Source organism: Symphalangus syndactylus, chromosome 11 (assembly GCF_028878055.3).
Source record: "Symphalangus syndactylus isolate Jambi chromosome 11, NHGRI_mSymSyn1-v2.1_pri, whole genome shotgun sequence".
NCBI lineage: Eukaryota > Metazoa > Chordata > Mammalia > Primates > Hylobatidae > Symphalangus > Symphalangus syndactylus.
Genome location: NC_072433.2, coordinates 65,887,523 through 65,903,250, shown reverse-complemented (window position 1 = coordinate 65,903,250; position 15,728 = coordinate 65,887,523). Strand labels below are relative to the sequence as shown.

Genomic DNA, 15,728 nt, shown 5'->3' with positions numbered 1-15,728 from the left:
GTTATATCATACACCTATTGAAAGTTGGGAAATTCTCCCTTGTGATTTAAAAACATCTTACAATATTTGCAAGTGTATTACTCCACTATACCACCAAAAACTGTAGGTCTAAATACAGGCTTAACTCTATCATAGTTTTGGCAAGAAAATGTTACTTTACACTTACTGTTTAGCAATTCTGGTTCAAACAGACAGACTCACTCAGGTCACCCCAAATGCTGGGAGCAGGAGAATATTTTAAAGATATATACAGAAAGAAGGACACCAGGTTTCACAGAGATTGAAATTCTTCATGACATGGCACATCCCTTCTAGTTAAAAAACAGCTCTAATGAGGGACATGAATTCTTGAAAATGGCCTTCAAAAGCCTAGTGAGATAACTGCTATTCCACTGCTTTGGAGAAGTACCTTTGTTAAGATCAGTCAGCTGAGGCCAGGGTGGCAGAAGTCACACCCTAGAGGACATGATCACAAATGTGTAAGCTACCATGAGGGCTGTTCCCTCAGCAGAAGCTGAGGCTCAGGGCATAGCTGGTCTCTGAACATAAAGCATCCTCTCTGGCTGAAATGATCATACTCAATTCCAATATCCAATATAGTCGATATATTAGAAGAGAGAAAATGCAGGAATACCTAGTTTCACTGTACTTCACAGATATTGCCTTTTTTAAAAAAATAAATTGAAGGTTTGTGGCAACCCGGCATCAAGTAAGTCTCGCAGCACCATTTTCCCAACAGCATGTGCTTACTTCATATCTCTAGTGTCACACTATGGTAATACTCGCAATATTGCAAACTTTTTCATTATCATTATGTCTGCTATGGTGATCTGTGATCAGTGATACTTGATGTTACTATTGTAATTGTCTTGGGGCGCCACAAACCATGCTCATAACACTGCAAACTTACTTGATAAATGTTGTGTGTCCTGGCTGGGCGTGATGGCTCACGCTTGTAATCCCAGCACTTTGGGAGGCCAAGGCAGGCAGATCACCTGAGGTCAGGGGTTGGAGATCAGCCTGGCCAACATGGTGAAACACCGTCTCTACTAAAAATACAAAAATTAACCAGGTGTGGTGGTGCAGGCCTGTAGTCCCAGCTACTTGGGAGGCTAAGGCAGGAAAATCACTTGAACCTGCGAGGTGGAGGTTTCAGTGAGCTGAGATCACGCCACTGCACTCCAGCCTTGGAGACCGAGAGAGACTCTGTCTCAAAAAAAAAAAAAAAATTGTGTGTCCTGACTATTCCACCAACCAGCTGTTCCCGTCTCTGTCCCTCTCCTTGGGTCTCCCTATTCCCTGAGACATAACAATGTTGAAATTAGGCCAGTTAACAACCCTACAATGGCCTTTAAGTGTTCGAGTGAAGGGAAGAGTCATGCATCTCTCATTTTAAAATCAAAATGTAGAAATGATTAAGTTCAGTAAGGAAGACAAGTTGAAAGCCAAGATAGGCCAAAGCTAGGCTTCTTTGGGCCAAAGAGTTGTGAATGCAAAAGAAAAGTTCTTGAAGGAAATTAAAAGCGCTACTCCAGTGAACACACAAATGGTAAGAAAACAAAACAGCCTTCTTGTAGTCTGGATAGAAGATTAACCACAACAGGCCGGGCGCGGTGGCTCACGCTTGTAATCCCAGCACTTTGGGAGGCCAAGGCGGGCGGATCACGAGGTCAGGAGATCGAGACCACGGTGAAACCCCATCTCTACTAAAAATATAAAAAAAAAAATTAGCCGGGCGTGGTGGCGGGCGCCTGTAGTCCCAGCTACTCGGAGAGGCTGAGGCAGAAGAATGGCGTGAACCCAGGAGGCGGAGCTTGCAGTGAGCCGAGATTGTGCCACTGCACTCCAGCCTGGGCGACAAAGGGAGACTCCATCTCAAAAAAAAAAAAAAAAAAGAAAATTAACCACAACATTCCCCTAAACCAAAGCCTAATCCAGACCAAGGCCCTAACTCTCTTCAACTCTATGAAAGCTCAGAGAGGTGAGGAAGCTGCAGAAGAAGAGGTGGAAGCCAGCAAAGGTTGGTTATGAGGTTTAAGGAAAGAAGCTGTCTCCATAACATAAAAGTGCAAGGTGCAGTGGCACGATGTCGGCTCACTGCAACCTCCACCTCGCTGGTTCAAGCAATTCTCCTGCACAGTCTCCCGAGTAGCTGGGACTACAAGCACATGCCACGACACCCAGCTAATTTTTGTATTTTTAGTAGAGACAGGGTTTCTCCACATTAGCCAGGCTGGTCTCAAACTCCTGACCTCAGGTGAACCACCTGCCTCGACCTCCCAAAGTGCTTGGATTACAGGCGTGAGCCACCATGCCCAGCCTAAACAACTGATTTTCAAAAGGAGGTGAAACAGTCTTACATTGGAAGAAGATGTCATCTAGGACTTTCTGAGCTAGAGGGAGGACGTCAATGCCTGGCTTCAAAGCTTCCAAGGACAGGCTGACTCCCTTGTTAGGGGAAAATGCAACTAGTGACTTTAAGTTGAAGCCAATGTTCATGTACCACTCCAAAAATCCTAGGATCCTTAAGAATTATGTTACATCTACTTTGCCTGTGCTCTAGAAATGGAACTACAAAGCTTGGAAGACAGCACATCCTTTTGCAGCATGGTATACTGAATATTTTAAGCCCACTGTTGAGATCTACTGCTCAGAAAAAAAGATGCCTTTCAAAATATTACTGCTCAATGACAAGGTACCTGGCCACCCAAGAGTACTGATGGAAACGTACAAGGAGATTAATATTGTTTTCAGGCATGCTAACACAACATCCATTCTGCAGCCCACAGATCAAGGAGTCATTTCAACTTTCAAGTATTAGTATTTAAGAAATAAATTTCCTAAGGCTATGGCTACCATAGATAGTGATTCCTCTGATGGATCTGGAAAAAGTCAATCAAAAATCTTCTGGAAAGGATACACTATTCTAGATGTGATTAAGAACATTTATGATTCATAGGAGGAGGTCAAAATGTCAACATTAACAGGAGTTTGAAAGAAGTTGATGCAAACCCTCAGGGGTGACTTAGAAGGGTTCAAGATTTCAGTGGTGGAAGTAACTGCAGATATGGTAGAAACACTGAAAGAACTAGAAGTAGAAGTGGAGTCTGAAGATGTGACTAAATTGCTGCAATCTCATGATTAAAATGAAACTGATAAAGAGTTACTTCTTATGGATGAGCAAAGAAAGTGTTTTCTTGAGATGAAATCTACTCCTGGTGAAGATGCTTGTGAATATTGTTGAAATGACAGCAAACAATTGAGAACGGCACATAAAATTAGTTGATAAAGCAGTGGCAGGGTTTGGGAGGACTGATTTCAACTTTGAAAGAAGTTCCGCTGTGGGTAAAATGCTATCAAACAGCACAGCATGCTCCAGATAAACCTTCCATGAAAGGCAGAGCCCACTAAGGTGGCAAACTCCATCACTGTCTTATTTTAAGAAACTGCCACAGCTACCCTAACCTTCAGCAACCACCACCCTGATCAGTCAGCAACCATCAACAATGAGGAAAGACCCTCTACCAACAAAAAGATCATTAAGTCGCTGAAAGTTCTGATGGTCGTTACCATTTTTTAGCATTAAAGTATTGTTAAATTAAGGTATGTACACTTTTTAGACATGTTATTGCACACTTAATACATTACAGTATACTATAAACATAACTTTTACATGCACTGGGAAACAAAAAAATTCACGACTTGCTTTATTGCAATATTCACTTTATTAAGCTGATCTGGAACCAAACCTGCAATATCTCTGAGGTATGTCTGTATGCATTCACGATGTGGTCCATACAGGTACAAAAAATATAACAAGAGTTGGCCAGGCGCGGTGGCTCACGCCTGTAATCCCAGCACTTTGGGAGGCCGAGGCGGGCAGATCAAAAGGTCAGGAGATCAAAACCATCCTGGCTAAGACGGTGAAACCCCGTCTTTACTAAAAATACAAAAAATTAGCTGGGTGTGGTGGCGGGCGCATGTAGTCCCAGCTACTTGGGAGGCTGAGGCAAGAGAATGGCGTGAACCTGGGAGGCGGAGCTTGCAGTGAGCCGAGATCACGCCACTGCACTCCAGCCTGGGCCACAGAGCAAGACTCTGTCTAAAAAAAAAAAAAAAAAAAAAAAATATATATATATATATACACACACACACACACACACACACACACACATATACATAACAAGAGTTTCAAAGCAGAAAAAAACTTTAGACAAAAATCGCTATTTTAGCATCTCTACAGGTTATCCAACTTCTGCTTGAATTTCTGCAAGTGCTGGAGAATGCCCTACCAAAAGAGCATTGTCAGGCCATGCTAGCAGATTTTTAAAAATCTGTTTGGACAAAATTTACGTTTACCTTTAAGTAAACTTTGCCAGTTAACCTTAGATTCTTTTTCTAAAGCAACAAATAACAAGTTTATTCACTTAACTAAGAACCCTTTAAGTATCTGATGGGAGCTCTCCTATTTCCCTTTAGCCCTCTGTAGACTAAATCCACTGAGTAATTGAAACTTAAATTGTTCTTCCTAGAACTTGATTCAGTCCCATGACCATTCTGACTGTCCTCTTTGGGCATATCGTAGTATTTTCAAACCACTCTTTAAATCTGCCTTGCAATTGAGAACACCACCCAGCTATTACACCAGAACAGAATACTATAGGATTATTAATTTTAAGGAACTGATCACTAATTTCACTAAGCCAATATATATTTTTCAGCAACTATATCATATATCACACTGGTGGTTCATATTAAGGAAACAACCAATAAATTATTTGGATCTGCATTTATCACTATTAAATATTAATTGTATTCCAAAAAAACTTTTGGTAATATCAGCACAAGAACAGTTTACTTTCAAAATTTTCATAATCACCATCATCTCACATGACTGTAGTTAAGGCTACAGGGCCAAAATAAAACTGTGTTCAAATCTTAGTTTTGTCATGCAGCACAGCAGCCTCCTATAGCAGCAGCCTTCCACTGGCCATATGAGATGCTCAACCTAGACAAAAAGTTTTCTGAACATCTGAAGAATACTGACCATGGCAACGGACACTTCACCCTAACTGAAGATTGTCTCAAAAAGAATGACGAATGTGGTTTTCAAGGCATGGTTTGAACTTTGGTAAGATTAAAAAGAAACTGTTCAGAGAGTTGTGCCAGCCTGGACTAAAGAAACAGTTCAAAATGAATAGAAACTTCTAGGCTCCCAATTTTCAATGGGCAAGAAGCAGGCCAAAAATGCTACTCAGCTGCAACAGGGCTCATTCTTATAGAAAAAAATAAAGGACCTCTCAGAGGGTGGAGCCAAAAGCAGAAGAAAATAACAGGTAAAGGAACCAATACCAGGTAGCAGAACTGGACCCTAATCAAGAAACATTCATTGTCCCCAATGTAGGGGACCCTAACAACACATGCCTGGCTAGATTTCAGAATTGCTATGGATCAGCAGCTGCTACACACTTCCCACTCTTTCCCTATTTGAATGGGAGTGTCTAGTGAAGTTATCCTATGACTACCTCACCATTTTATACTAGGTGTATCTTCAGTTCATAGGTCTGTCTCCAGTCAAGAAGTGGAGCCTATTGCTTGCCACTCCTTTTAAAATCTAGGCTGAACTTGTGCCTTGTTTTGACCAACAGAATATAGCAGAAGTGGCATATGACTCATGAAGCCTTGTAGATTCAGCTCTTGACCTCTGGGAGCACTGCTGCTACTATGCACAAAGCCCACTTATTACTAGTAGAGAGGCTACATGAAAGACAGCCAATTGCTGTGCCCACTGACATCTCCAGGTAACCAGCAGGCACTTGAGTAAGGACATCTGAAACCATAAACCAGGTAACTGAAGCCACTTTAGTGACTCCAGAAAAGAACATTAAAAAAAAGAAAAAACCTGCCCAGCTAAGCCTAGCTCAAATAACAATCGTGAGCAAATAACTGTTATTTTAAGCCATTATATTTTGGTTTTGTTACATAGCAACAGATAAGTGAGACGGTAGTAAATAAGATAATGGTGCATCTTACAAAGGATGGCATCTTAAGTTGACGAAATATAACAGCAGCTCAATATGTGCTTTTTAAAAATATTAACATGAGGAAAAATGAGCAGGAATTCATGCAGTTGACATGAACGTAAAATAACATAGGCCCCCAAACTACAACCACTATGTTCCAGATTAATGTTAAAAGATAGTTTTCAAAGTGTGACAATCACAAAGGAAATCCTCAGAATACTTTCCTAGTGCTATCCAATCTCCAAACTCAAAATTTTACATCTGTTTTTTGGGCTTTTTGAGTTTGTTTGTTTGTTTTTGAGACACGGTCTCTGTCACCCTCCCGCCTCAGCCTCCCAAGTAGCTTAGATTACAGGTATGCACCACCACACCCAGCTAACTTTTAAATTTTAGTAGAGCTGGGAGTCTATGTTGCCCAGGCTGGTCTCAAACTCTTGGGTTCAAGCAATCCTCCTGCCTTGGCTTCCCAAAGCGCTGGGATTACAAGCATGAGCCATCATGCCCAGCCTCAAAATTTTAAACAGATAAGGGAGGAGTGAAATCAACTTGTAAGTATCATTGTCAATGTAAATGAAATAAGATGGATAGCATTCTTGATGTTACAAAATGAAAACTAAGGTCTGAATGTTTGTTTCCTTAAAAATCACATGCTGAAACCTATCACCAACATGATGGTATTAGAAGGTGAAGCCTTTGGGAGGTGATTAGGTCAGCAGGGCTCTGCTCTCAAGAATGGGATTAATATCCCTACTTAAAAAAGGACCCAGAGGCCAAGTGTGGTGGCACACACCTGTAATCCCAGCACTTTGGAAGGCTGAGGCAGGTGGATCACTTGAGGCCAAGAGTTCACGGCCAGCCTGGCCAACATAGTGAAACCCTGCCTCTACTAAAAATACAAAAATTAGCTGGGCATGGTGGCACGCACCTGTAATCCCAGCAACTCAGGAGGCTGCGGCACGAGAATTGCTGGAGGTGGAGGCTGCAGTGAGCCAAAATCGCGCCACTGTGCTCCAGCCTAGGCAACAGAGTGAGAGACTCTATCTCAAAAAAAAAAAAAAAAAAAAAAGGCTGGGCGCGGTGGCTCACACCTGTAATCCCGGCACTTTGGAAGGCCAAGGCGGGTGGATCACGAGGACAAGAAATCAAGACCATCCTGGTCAACATGGTGAAACCCTGTCTCTACTAAAATACAAAAAAATCAGCCTGGTGTGGTGGTTCATGCCTGTAGTCCCAGCTACTCCGGAGGCTGAAGCAGGGGAATCGCTTGAACCCAGGAGATGGAGGTTGCAGTGAGCCGAGATGGCACCATTGCATTCCAGCCTGGGTGACAGAGCAAGACTCTATCTCAAAAAAGAAAAGAAAAGGGCCCCAAAGAGCTGCCATCCCCTTCTGCCATGTGAGGACACAAAGAAGATGCCATCAATGAGGAAGAGGCCTTCACCATACACTGAATCTGCTGGGACCTTGATCCTGGACTTCCTAGCCTCCAGAGTTCTGGGCAATACATTTCTGTTGTTTATAAATTACCCACTGTGAGGTACTATATTTTGTTATAGCAGCCCAAACAGACTAAGACAAATGAATAACACACTTGAATTTTGGGTCATTTTCAATTTTCAACTTCAACTCTTACAATGCCACTAGATTACTGTAACTTAAAAGATAACGTAAGTGAGAATGCTGAATTTTACGTCATTTCTAAAAAAAAATTCAATAGACTAAAATTAATTTTTGAGGCCAAAACAAAATGGACACTATGCTCAATTTTAACATGGAGATATTTTATTAGGGAGGAACTATGTGTTGTGAAAAAGCACCAGAATTCAGACAACCTTGGTCTAGTCTAGCAGGCTGATGTAGGCAAAGCACTTAATTATTTTTAGCTTTGATTCCTTGACTATGATCAGTCAAACAGCTACTACCAGCACTCCAAAAGATCCAAAAGTAACATAAATTTCACTAAATTCATAGCTAAGCATGCAGAAATCATTAAACAGAACCTTTTTTTTTTTTTTTGAGATGAGTCTCGCACTGTCGCCCAGGCTAGGCTGGAGTGCAGTGGCGCCATCTCAGCTCACTGCAACCTCCGCCTCCCAGGTTCAAGCAATTCTCCTGCCTCAGCCTCCCAAGTAGCTGGGATTACAGGTGCCCGCCACCACACCCAGCTAATTTTTTGTATTTTTGGTAGAGACGGGGTTTCACCATGTTGGCCAGGCTGGTCTCGAACTCCTGACCTCGTGATTCGCCCACCTCGGCCTCCCAAAGTGCTGGGATTACAGGCGTGAGCCACTGCGCCCGGCCATTAAACAGAATTTCTTAAATTACTATTAATACTAAATATCAGTACCTAATTAAAACCACTATACATTAAGCTCTTACTATATGCTAAATGTATGTTCATCTAATCCTATTTACAATCCTATAGAGAATGTACTATTACCCTATTTTACAAAATAGTAAACTGAGTCTTTTTTTTTATACTTCTAGGGTACATGTGCACAACGTGCAGGTTTGTTACATACGTATACATGTGCCATGTTGGTGTGCTGCACCCATTAACTTGTCATTTACATTAGGTATATCTCCTATCCTTCTCCCCTCCCCCAACCCCATGACCGACCCCGGTGTGTGATGTTCCCCACCCTGTGTCCAAGTGTTCTCATTGTTCAATTCCCACCTATGAGTGAGAACATGCGATGAGTAAACTGAGTCTTAAAGAGGTTAAGTAACTTTCCAAGGTCTCACAACCAGTTAGTGACAAAGCCAGGATCAAGCCCAGATCTTTTCAAATTCTTGAGCCAAAATTTTTTAATCCTATCCTCTGCTGTCTCCCCTCAACTCTAACCTCCAAATACAAAACAAGAATTTTGGTATCAAAATGCAACCAGGGAGCGCATACAGTGTCACCAGCAACGGACTAGAAATCAGGAGACCTAAGTTCTAATGCCAATTCCATACTACCTACACATGGGCATAAGACAATGAGCAAGTGTGCCTCTGTGGGCTTTGTTTTTTAATCTATGAGATCTGACTGAATATATTTTAAGAATTTGCCCCCCCAGCTGTGAAATTCTAATTCTCTTCATATTTTAAAAATTAATTTAAATGTTATTTCCATAACCAACTATCTTATTCAATCAACTATCATGTTAATATGCAAAAGCATAAAGCACGAAGATTTTCTGACCACTTACTAATTTCTCCCTCCTATGAACAAACTGCACTTGTTCTGGCACTTAACCATACACTCTTATGCTGACTTGTAAGAGCCTATATTGCTGACCTCTGCTGGTTATTAAACTCTCCCCTCTTATTCATTTTCCAAGCATATTTGTCTCACTGTTAGACTAACAGCCATAAGGACAGAGACACTTCTTCAGTATTTGTTGAATGAATAAACTCAACAGAAAACAAAGGATATACAGTAATTCTTCAATAATTACATGTTGACTATATAGAAAATATTTTTTCCTCTCTAGATTTAAAACCCCATTTTAACAGCTCAAGAGTGGATCCTCAGAAACTTCTATATAATTAATCATCTATTTTCTTTTGGATCACTACAGATTTCCAGTTATTCCAAGTTTCTTGATGCGCAATGAAAGCCATTCAAATTTCATAAAACCATTCACTAAGCCTAGCACAACCACTAGAATATAAAGCAGGGGCTCAACAAAAAAAAATGAACTGAATCCAGCAAATAACCTTACAAGAACCAATAAAATCAAGTAAACCACTATGGTTATATTATATAAGGAGAATAGACTCAAACTACTTTCATGATATTGCTCAAACGAAGATGCTTGCAAAAGTATTCCTAACATAAAAGTGAAGGAAAAGAAATGTTAAAAAACGAAAAAGGCAATGGAAACCAAATAGGATTTAATGAAAATTAGCATAGTTACCAAATGCGAAATATCATATACTTGAAAATAAGAGCTTTATCTTCAAATACTGCAAATAAAAACAGATTTGAAAAATGGATCGGGTGCAGTGGTTCACACCTGTAATCCCAGCACTTTGGAAGGCCAAGGCGGGCAAATCAAGAGGTTAGGAGATCGAGACCATCCTGGCTAACACAGTGAAACACCGTCTCTACTAAAAATACAAAAAATTAGCCAGTGGTGGCGGGCACCTGTAGTCCCAGCTACTAGGGAGGCTGAGGCAGGAGAATGGCGTGAACCCAGAAGGTGGCACTTGCAGTGAGCAGAGATCACGCCACTGCACTCCAACCTAGGTGACAGAGCAAGACTCCGTCTCAAAAAAAAAAAAAAAAAAAAAAAAGAAAGAAAGAAAAACGATCTGCCGGACGCAGTGGCTCACGCCCGTAATCCCAACACTTTGGGAGGCCGAGGTGGGCGGATCACGAGGTCAGGAGTTCAAGACCAGCCTGGCCAACACAATGAAACCCCATCTCTACTAAAAATACAAAAAATTAGCCGGGCGTGGTGGCAGGCACCTGTAATCCCAGCTACTAGGGAGGCTGAGGCAGGAGAATCGCTTGAACCCGGGAGGCAGAGGTTGCGGTGAGTCGAGATCACGCCATTGCACTCCAGCCGGGGCAACAGTGCAAGACTCCATCTCAAAAAAAGAAAAAAAAGAAAAATGATCATAAAGTAACTCAAATGAGTCTAGAAACATTTCAGATTTGAGTGTCAGAAATGTTATTTCAAAAATCACTTTTACACAAATATAAGCAAAAGTAAAAAGACAAAATATAGATATAAAACTATACTTTGAGGAGGGGCAGGTGAACATAAATGGAAAAATAAAGGGTCAGATACACTGACAGTGCTATAACAGTCACCAAAAGCAGAGAAAGGTCATAAGCAGAAATATGTGTGCAACCAAGTCTCCTTTAGAGCTAAATGATCTGTCCCTGAAGCATTTTACAAACTTGAATAATCATTGTCATGAGTACATCCATTTATAAAAGAACAAAAAAGATTTATAATGTTATGCCACAATGAATATTTAAAACAACTCCTGGGTTTAGAATTACTACAGCAATTTTACGAATGTCAGAAGACGAAAAGTGTCATGGCAATATTAGATGTCACAAAAGGACAGTCTGGGCTAAGAGGAAGACAATGTTTTGCCCTAACAAGAGAGCCAGTTAATATGAAATGAACCATGAAATGGAATGACCAAGTAGAAAATACACTGCCAAATCGTCAGATGCTGAATAAACAGCGTCAGTGAATTATCTGAAATAGGAAAGGCTAAAAGGTTCTTGATGTTTTATCTTCAAAATATTTTAAAATAACACCCATTTAACAATTTATGAACGGTCTCTTTGGAAAGTCTACCATTTAAGAATAACCTGATTTTCCACAACATGGAAGCAAATCCAAAACTAATTGAAACAAAACTGCCAGGAAAAAAAAAAAAAAGTCTTAAAATGCAACCATGTCACTGAAAGGCACAGGCCAGTTGTACTGAATTTTCTTAAGTGACATCAGGGACAATGAAACAGTGACTGAGTCTAATTCTACACTGCTACAAAGTGAGTCGAGTTGTCAATAATAATCAGGATCATTTCATTAAAATAATCCTCCTTGGAATTATCAGGCATTTAATAATGAGCAGAAATATTTTTCCTCTTCCAGGATTCTTAATGAAAGATAAAACCAGGAGTAAAAAGATGTAAACTCAACAAGCCAGAAGTGACACTCGTGTGACCACAAATTAGAGTTCCTGTTTTATTCTGTGTGACTGCAAATTAAAGTTACTACTGCACACGGCCGGGGGGATTGAGAAACAACTTCAACCAACAGTTGGAAACAAATTACACGTGCTAACAGTTACACTCATTAGGAAATCCAGAATACTTTCAAAGAGATAGTTATTTAGATGTTGCATTCATTTAAACGCAGACGATGAATATCTCAGCCGCCTTCCTTTGCAGGATTCTGTGCCAAGCCCTTCCGAAGCCGGGGTTGATAAGGTCGACTCCAAGAAGAAAAGCAGCTCAAGTGGGAAATGGTATCCTCATATAGCCCAGAGAACCGGTGACGCACTAGGAGCTTGGAAAATATCCCATCGTTTACCTTGCTAGAAGCAGTTGGGTAGGGAAGAGGTCGTCCACGTGCACTATTGTTTTCCAGATATGTTTATTTATTTTTAACTTTTGCTTTGGTATCAATACCCTCAACCTCAGCCTAACAGGAAGAGGGGGGATGGCAGCGCCACTGGTGGTATTTGGGTGCAACACAAGTTTAAAAAATAAAAACACAACCTTTTTTTTTTTTTATTGCAGCATACTCGGTACCCTCACCTCTCTCCTCCTCCACACCTCTGCCATCACCCCACGCAGCTCTCCGCCGCCCCCACCTCGGGTCCCCATGACAACCCCACCCCAGGGCGGGCCCCCCTCTGCCGCCTCCCGGCCCTGCCAGCCACACTTGCCTGGCAAGGGGCGACTCTACCTGCCCTCTGCTTTCACTCCTGAGAGGCGGACCAGGACCCCTCCGGGCGCGCGGGCCCAGTCCCGGCTGCAGGCACGACCCTCACCAGTCGGGGTCGTGTGGAAGGGCGGCCAGGCACGAGCTGAGGAGGTTCCACCCCCAAGCCCCAAAACCCAAACGAGTGACGCGGGGGCCGGGACGCGACCCCAAATAGGGGACGGCGGCCCCGCGCCCCTCTCTGGGCGGCTAAGGGGAGCCGAGGGGCAGGCGCAGTAGGCGCGAAGGAACTCGTCCGTTTTCACAAACAACGACGCGTCGCGGCGGCAGGAGATGCTGGGGCCGAAGCTCACCTTGAAGGGATTGTTGAGATCCGGGTCGGCAAACGGGTTACTGTCGAAATCCGACATCTCTCTGGCTCTCGGCGTCACCCACCCGACCCAGGCGCAGAGAGAGAGACGAGGCGAGGCCGCCGCCCCCCTGCGCGCTCACGTCGTCGCCGCCGCCGAGCAGATCCGGGTGCAGCTCGCGGGCCACCCAGCCGGCCGCGCCACTGAGCATGCCCGGTGCGGCTGGCTCCTAGCCGCGGCGCCGCTCGCGTTCGCCGTCCCGTTCCTCCAGGCCCGGATCCCACGATCCGGGCTTTGCCTGCGACCGAGTAGGTAGTCGGGGCGAAGGAAACGAGAACTCAAAGCGGTGAAAAGCGTCCCACACGCCAGGAACCCGCAGTATCCTCGGAGAGTACGGAACGCTTCCCGTACGCTCTCAGCCGGAGGCCGGCTGCGTCCAGCCAGGCTCGGTCTTCTGAACACCGATTTCAAATCAGCTTCCCGGGGCCCAGCATGACTTAGGGAAGTGGTGGCATTTTGTGGGAAGGACGCACACTTGCCAGGTTGGGGGAGGCAGCCTGAGTCGCGGGCCGCGCACCCCGGGAGCAGTGCCGTTACACCGTGGGACGCGGGCACTGGAGAGGCCACTGTACCGCCCTCCTCCAATTACCTCCCCGGGGCGGGGGCGGGGCCGCGGCCGCTGCTACGGATTTACCCCACCTGAGAATCCTGGCCTCCCGTCTTCCGGTCTCTCTGACTCTAGGTTGCTGCTAAATCACGGAGAGCATCCTTGGCGCTGCCGGTCCCAACTTGATCCAAGGAGCCTTGAGAAGGAGATGAGATTCAGTACCAGGGGCCGGCCCTGGCTCCCATCCTCCGGAATTTGCAAAATGGCTACTTCAGAAATAATGGGGAGAGGGATGGCAGGAGGCCAGAGATCAAGGCCCTCGAGTATTAACTCGAGCATTTGGGTACAAAATAGACACTTTTGGATTTTCCCGTCTTTTCCAACACCAAGGATGAGATGATCAAAAGATGTGTTAAGAAATTAATTTGTACCGGCCGGGCGCGGTGGCTCACGCCTGTAATCCCAACACTTTGGGAGGCCAAGGCGGCGAATCACAAGGTCAGGAGTTCGAGACCAGCCTGGCCAATATGGTGAAACCCCGTCTCTACTAAAAATACAGAAATTAGCTGGGAGTGGTGGCGGACGCCTGTAGTCCCAGCTACTCTGGAGGCTAAGGCAGGAGAATCGCTTGAACCCGGGAGGCGGAGGCTGTAGTGAGCCGAAACCAGACCACTGCACTCCAGCCTGGGAGACAGAGCGAGACTGTCTCAAAAAAAATATAAATAAATTCATTTGTACCATTTCTTGCCCCCCCCCCCGACCTTATTGAAAGAACATCGCTTTCCTCACTTTTCTCTTCTCCTCTAACAGAAAAGCACTTAGATGAAGCTACAGGGAGCCAGAATTCTTTTGACTTGGTAGGTACCAGAGGATTGGAAGAATCTAGACTGAGTATTCCGTGGCTTTTGGGGAGCTTGCTCTATGCAAAGTCACCTAGGAAATGATACTTCCCCCACTGTGAAACACTAGCTAGAGATGATAGACAAAAAGCACATTTGTTGTAATCTCCCTTTGACGAGATTCAGGTTGGGATAGATTTCGAAGCAGCTGCTTCTAGGTAGTCAACGAAGATGTCAACTAGTAAATGACAACAGACAAGGATGATCACAGCAGAGTTGTAAGATTCTATCTATCAAAAAGAGCAAGCAGTCTATGGTACTCACCATGGCATCCTCAGCAGCTGCCCAGTGCCCGGTTTTAACTTAGTGCTCAGTGTATGTGTCAGGTTTGAATCCCAGTTCTGATACTACCTGTGCTACTCTCTTCACCTCTCTGAGTCTGTAAAGGATTATTTAAGAATTAAATGAAACAAGATACAGAAAAGTGTCCTGCATGTATATTTAGTGCCTAACAAATATTGGTTGAACGTCGAAAGTGGCAAGGAGGCTCAATATGTTCTTAGACGCTTTGCCTACCTTCTCCTGAGCAAGCATGTCCTTGCGCAGCTCATCTGCTTCTCTCACCACTTTTGCCCTCACTCCCTCCACCTGTCCTCCAAATGACTCAAAATAATCAGCACTATTTATTATGCATCTACTACGTTCCAAGACAATGAGGATCAGCTGAGCCTGCATTGCAGGATGGAAATTTCCAACTGTGTTCTGTTTACAGCTAATGATATTTGCATCTAACGCAAAGGTTTACAGACTTTACTGTTATAGAATCATTTGGAATACCTGTTGAAGATGCAGACACCCACCTCACCATACCTCCTATTCCTAAGATTCCGCTTGAAGGGATCTGAGGGAGGGGCTCTGGATTTGCATTTTTTATTTTTTACATCTCTATACATTATTTTACATAAATGTATAAATGAAGTCATGTCATACATATTGAATTTTTCACTTAAAAAAAATTTTATTCCGTGTATTCCCTCTTCTCCTACATTAACAACCTAGTGCATTTCTTTAAATATTCTTATAATAGTGTATATCTACACTTACATAAAATAACATGTAATTGTATAAAAACATAATACATATTCACGCAGATATACATACACTCTAATACTGAGCTTTGGCATTGTCTTGAAAAAGTGAGATCATGTGCATATTTTTCTGCAGCTGTTTTTCTCACTCAATACTTATGGCACAGTTTCTCGGCAAGATGTGCATTGGCAGAGAGACAATCTTAAGGTTTCTTCCCCTAGTATGCCACATAAATATTATCACTTTTTATGTGTAGCATGCCTATAGAGTGAAACGGGAAGCATGGCCTAATGGAAACCATACATTTAATTAATTATTCTTAACAACTGCAAAAATCAGCATATGTAAAGGATCTCAGGTGATTTTTTTTTTTTTTTTTTTTTTTGAGACTGAGTCTTACTCTGTCACCCAGGCTG

General features: G+C 43.2%; 1 protein-coding gene across 2 annotated transcripts in view; it reads right to left on the bottom strand.

The window, feature by feature from the left end:
- Positions 1-14,875, bottom strand: part of SCAMP1 (secretory carrier membrane protein 1) — a 123,062-nt gene extending 108,187 nt beyond the window's left edge. For both annotated transcript variants that reach the window (XM_055299192.2, XM_055299193.2), the window contains exon 1: positions 12,781-14,875. In XM_055299192.2, coding sequence (XP_055155167.1) covers positions 12,781-12,837 — 57 coding nt within the window. In that variant the 5' untranslated portion in view covers positions 12,838-14,875. The remainder of the gene's footprint in view (positions 1-12,780) is intronic.
- Between the last annotated feature and the right edge of the window lie 853 nt (positions 14,876-15,728).